The sequence below is a fragment of the Dioscorea cayenensis genome, chromosome 10, assembly GCF_009730915.1.
Source record: "Dioscorea cayenensis subsp. rotundata cultivar TDr96_F1 chromosome 10, TDr96_F1_v2_PseudoChromosome.rev07_lg8_w22 25.fasta, whole genome shotgun sequence".
NCBI lineage: Eukaryota > Viridiplantae > Streptophyta > Magnoliopsida > Dioscoreales > Dioscoreaceae > Dioscorea > Dioscorea cayenensis.
In genome coordinates, this window is record NC_052480.1 from 832,317 (window position 1) to 838,316 (window position 6,000).

The window sequence follows — 6,000 nt, forward strand, 5'->3', positions numbered from 1 at the left end:
GTTAAAGGTTAATTATTTCCTTTATTTACTTGCACTCCAGTTTCAAAACGCATAAACAATATCAAACTTTACAGCATAAACACAAGTATATATTATGTGCGAAGAAATATATATGTCCCCGGCCGGGTCCGGATGGTTTCAGAATGTGACTACAAGTCCACTGAATGCCTGACAATGTGTGATTACTGATTAATGAAGTGGTGGAATTTTTTTCTTTGCCAAGATAAAGTGGAGGAATTTTTGTGGGAAGAGTAGCGAGGGCGAAGCCCACTAGAGGCCCGTGCGATGCCTGAGATCTCGGTGGAATAAATGGAGCAGGGCCGTCTTTCACGTGGGCCATCCGCACATGACCACTATTCACAACTCCGGGAAATGTCACCGGTATGACTCTCATGACTCGTGAAAAGCTTTTATCGGTGATCAGTGTCATGAAATAGTCGAAGGTCATTGGCGATAAAGTGGAGGACTTTAATTTGGGGATCTTCAATGTATACATATCAGGTGCTGATAGGCGCAGTACGGCTTGGTGTTTAGTTCCTGTTTATATATATATATGATTTTTAAAATTGGCTCTTGCTCACAAGGTATACAAGAGAATAACATTTGTTAATTTTTAATAAAGAATATCAAAAGAAAATCAATAAAATCGAATACAACCTCATTAATATATACCATATTTTTCGTTCAACTAAACTCTGATATATATATTTTTACCCGCTAATGTTTAATTTCTGAATTTTGGGCCCTGCATGTATGAGAAACATACATAACCAATTGATCATGTGCATGCAATGTCCATTGATGAATGCAACTATGCAAGACATGCATGCATGCATGCTTGCAAGATGTGTAGGTGAGAATGCACGCAATGAGATCAAAACACATCCAAACATGAGTGCATTCAAGACATACGTGTGATCATGCATGGTTGCATACAAACAATGATACATACATATATGCAAGCATGCATGAGCTAGTGGAAGTCATTTGATGTACGTGTATATGTAAGCATGTGTGCTTAATTTTGTAAGATGAGACGCAAGTATGTGTGAACATGCATGCAATGGAACATACGTGCATCCATCATGCATGTGATATAATGTTTAATTAATTAGGTGTTCAACCCGCATGTATGAAGCACTTCTTGTTGAGTAACTAATACAAATAATATGATTACTTTTCTATTTGGTAAGAAAACAGGTAGCTTAATATATTTGTAAGGATTGGAAAATGGCTTTACACGTAATGGTTTATTCACTTTCTTCATTTTAGGATCGGAGGTTGTACGTGAATAATGAATATATTACCAACCTTTATTCAATATATATATATATATCACCAACCAAAGAAAGAAGTGCTAACATTGTTGTATCAAACATTATATATATATATATATATACTACACATGCTTTTTAAGAAATTTGTTGGGATAAAAATTGTACTTAATTTGTTGAATTTTTCACCGCACGATGAGTTGTTAACATTCACTACGCTCAGTAGATGATGGTTCAGCCACTTTGTTTTCCATGCTTTTTCCCCATAGAACACTGTAGAGTCCTGCCACCATAGAAATCCCACCTAAAACACTGAAACCATAATTAAAGATGTTAATGAAGTTGCTATATATTATTAATAATTTGAAACACAAACGATGCACTATACTTTTACCTTCCTAAATTTATTTTTTCACCTAAGATGAATGATGAGCCTATCATAGTGAAAACAGAGGACAGTGGTGTTGACATGACTAGAAAGACAGGGCCTTTCTTCTCAACACACCAGGCTTGCAAAGTAGTAGGAGAGACCAGTGACAAGTACCCCCTGCCATGCATGCATCAGCTACTCTTAGTTAATTAAGATGGTTCGATTATTACTTAGTATATAAATTTGCCTTAATTAATCACACATGTAAAACTAGCTAGGATAAGACTTGATTACACAGTATCCAATTGCAAGCAATCCTATGTCCCAGTGCAGCTTCCATTTGGCAAAGTCTCTTTGGAAAATGATGGCAATAATAAATGATTGGATGGTGCTGAACATGTTGAGAAAGGTTGTGAAGAGTAGCTTTGATTGGTAGTCCTTCAGCAATATCCCCTGCTTAATTAAAATATAGCAGTGACATATATAAATATATATAGGCAACTTTAAAGGTGAAAAGTTTTTACCTGAAAGGTAAACCATAGTGAGTTGATCATGTAGGACAAGATCATTAAGAAGGAGCCTTTTATCCAGGCGGTGACAGTGTGTTTGGATTCATGGTTTGGTGAGTTGTATGTGATGGTGGTTCAAGGAGCTCAACTGGGGGCCTTTATATAGAACAATTATCATTATTCCAGTCACACAGAATATTATGCCCAGAATCTTTACTATGCCTGATCTGCTTTTCAGCTTCAAAGTTTCCATCCTGGGTAAATATTTATATAATAATAATAATAATTAATCTTGACATGATGGAAATACATATTCAAATATTTAATGATATTTTAATTAACTTGTCAGGGAGATGTATACATACCTGAAGAGAACAGCAAAAATGAAGGTGAACACAGGGAGGGAGTTTATAATGCTTGAAGCTGCTGTTGCTGATACGTAGCTCAATGCAATACCACACATGTCAAAGTGAATTGACATACTGAGAAGTTAAACTGAGGAATTAGTTAATGCAGTTCAACCATATATTGAAAATCATCAGATAATTAAAGAGAAATAAATGGTCATGCAGCATAAGCATACCCTATCAAGACAAGCATGAACGTTTTAAACAATAACATGAATGGAAGTGGTGGCTGAGTTTTTCTCCTACAAAATAAAGAAACACACATAATAATAATAATAATAATAATAATAATAATAATAATAATAATAATAAGAAGAAGAAGAAGAAGAAGAAGAAGAAGAAGAAGAAGAAGAAGAAGAAGTAGAAAAAGAAAAGTAATCTATTGATACCTGATCACAAGAATCATTGCCAAAGGAACTAACAAAACAGTGCCAGCAGCTTGTCGGTAAAAGACAAAAACTAAAGGATTCAAACCAAAAGTGAAAGCTGCTTTGGTGATCATGAACGACCCAGCGCTTAGTAGTTGTATGAAAATCACAACAGCGTAAGGCCTCACGCCATCCATGATAAATCCCAAGCAACCTCAAGAACGAACAGGACTAATTTCTTGTGTATACAATGCCATTTACCTTAAGGCATGCATAGCATATTTAAAATGTCAGAAAATGAGCAAAATTAGTTGGGTGTAATGTTGAACTAACCGAAAATAATCATGGATGCTTTTGAAGAATACGGTCATACAATGCATTTCGGTTTGATCGTTGTTCTTTTATATGTGAGAGACCACGTAGGGTTTAATGATATATGATTGTATGGGTCGGTGGTGCATGGACTTTTACATGTCTTTTGTACTGTTATTTTATTGTTTTTTGGCCATATCCATCAAGATGTTAATAAAGTGTATATAGTGCAATTAATTAAGGGTCTTTTGTTTTTTGGTTTTTTTTTTTTCTTTGTGTACGTAATACTTGGATGCATGAGAGGTTTTTCATTGATTCATGGCTTCATGGCTTCATGCTCATAGTAAATTTATCACCCATGAAGGAAGGCCTATTTGGTGTTTGTATGTTTAGAATAGAGGCGCGCGCTTTGCTCGCTCAAAACATTTTTTAAATTTAAAAAATAGATGAATAAATTATTATATATATGCAAGTATTGTTGAGTAAATAGTAAAACAAAAGAAGACCATAAAGAGAACCCTAACCCTAATACATAAAATTATGAGAAACAAAAATAATGAATAGCTAGAATATATACAAGTTGGAATTCTGCGTTGCATGACTCTCATGTTGCAGTATGCAAGAGATGCATGCTTTGGACTTTTTAATGACCAATGTAACAGAACTTTTATTTTTCTCAACTGTACTTTAAGTATACACTCAATTAATAAAACTAAAACATCAATGAGCTGATTGTAACTCCCAACTAAAAGATTCCTTATCGAATGTAATTTACTTTAGTAGTTTTGATTTAGAGTATACACTTAAATTGTGATTTAATAATTTCAAAATGACTTGTGTATTGTATGATATTGTTTTTTAATATTTTCAAAATTTATTTTTTCTTTTGTTCTTGGAACTGTATCACTTGATGGAAGAATATGCATGATGATTAATTAGGTACCAAACTTAGTCATGCACATGGCATTGTTTTTTCACATGATTGCATGTGGGATTGTATCAACGCTCAACGAGGACTTGGGCCTTTTTCATATATATATATATATATATATATAAGGGTCAACCCTCTATGAACATCAATAGAGTATAAATCTATGGATGGACGTTGATTTGGGTTATTGGATTGAGATATGAAGGTTTTTTAATTATGGATAAGCAATAATTACTATGCTGTACAGTTAAAAGTGAGATAAACAGTACTCGGATTACAGTATTTATAACTAATATATAATAAAAAATGGGATGTATAGTGTTTTAATCTAAACTGTTTAATCTATTGTTTGCACAGTAATTAAATAAATCACAATTGATGAACTCTTTTTCTATTAACACCTACTACAGTACAGAAATTTAAAAAAAAAACAACAGCTATTACCAACTGCGGACGTTCGCAGAATACTTTTTTTCCCATATATATATATTGAACAAAGGGTTTTTGCGGACGTTCGTAGACATCCACAGGTGGTAACAGGGTCTCTTTTGTTTTTTTACTTTTCATATTGTAGGTGTTAATAGGAATAAGTTTCAACGGTATGATTTGTTTAGTTACTATGCAAAAAATTGATTGAACGGTTAAGATTATAATAATTTGTATCCCATTTTTTACGAGTGCACTATTTATAAGTACAATAACCAAACCATTGTATATCTCACTTTTCACTATAGGCTATTTATAAGCACAGTAATTACTATATATTTATAATCAACAAACTGTTGGATCTCAATTCAGCGATCCAAACCAACGTCCCTACATTAATAACCTATGGGTATTTATAGAAGATATCCTCTCTCATATATATTTATGAGTGAGCTTCTTTATAATGATTTCTATTTTTTTTTTTTCATATTTACATTTTGAAATTTTATCAGTGAGCTTCTCAATTTACATTAGAAGATTTGCATATTTACGATCCAAATCAACGTCCCTAGATTAACGACGTACGAAGGCTAAAAAAAGTGCGGCTAGATCAGTGGCGGACGTGAGGTTCTAGGCTGTGGCGGGCGCTGGCGACCCAAAGAAGGGCAAACAATGGCGGACTGGAGAAGAAAAAGAAAGGCTACGATGAACCGGAAAGGATGATGGTTGGTGAGAAGATTAGGGATAGAAGCCTGGTTTTCTTTCTCAAGATAAAAAACATTAACTTTTTTAATTGAATTTTATAATTTATAAAAGTTTCTATCCTCTCTTTCAAATACTATAAAAAGAAAAAAAATTAATTTTATAAATATATATACAACCGGAAAAAAGGAATTTTTTTTATTCTCTATTTTTATTGTATTATTGTATTTTTTTGTAATATTTTCATAATTTTTAAAGAATAAAACCAAATAAAAATTTTAAATTTTAAATTTTTTGATAATTAATTTAAATTATTTAAGACAAATGTTTTAAATGTTGATTAAATATAAATTATTCAAAAAATTATGTACCCAATGTGATTCCATCTAATAATTATGACTAAATTTCGTTAAGATTTATTTTAAATTTCGTTACTAAAAAACTAAATCAAAATAACATCCCAGACTAAATTTCCGATGTGATTAGACTCTTTTTTTAATAAATATTTTTATTTATTTTAAATTTTGTTAAGATTTATTTATTTATTTATCTATCTATTTAAAGTTTGGACCAGGCCTAGGACTGGGATGTTATGGAACGTAGGCCATCACATTGGGATGTGGAATTTGGTTATATTTTATATATGTCTTATGATACAGTATAACATTTTTTTAATGTGAATCATTATTCACAAGATATCC

At 32.3% G+C, this 6,000-nt stretch overlaps 1 protein-coding gene across 1 annotated transcript; it reads right to left on the reverse strand.

The window, feature by feature from the left end:
• Positions 1 to 1,477: 1,477 nt before the first annotated feature.
• Positions 1,478 to 3,125, reverse strand: LOC120270730 (WAT1-related protein At5g64700-like). The gene is given in 8 exon segments (XM_039277802.1): positions 1,478 to 1,586; positions 1,669 to 1,790; positions 1,792 to 1,821; positions 1,939 to 2,097; positions 2,344 to 2,407; positions 2,519 to 2,635; positions 2,737 to 2,802; positions 2,950 to 3,125. Coding segments are annotated over 8 exon segments (843 nt in total).
• Between the last annotated feature and the right edge of the window lie 2,875 nt (positions 3,126 to 6,000).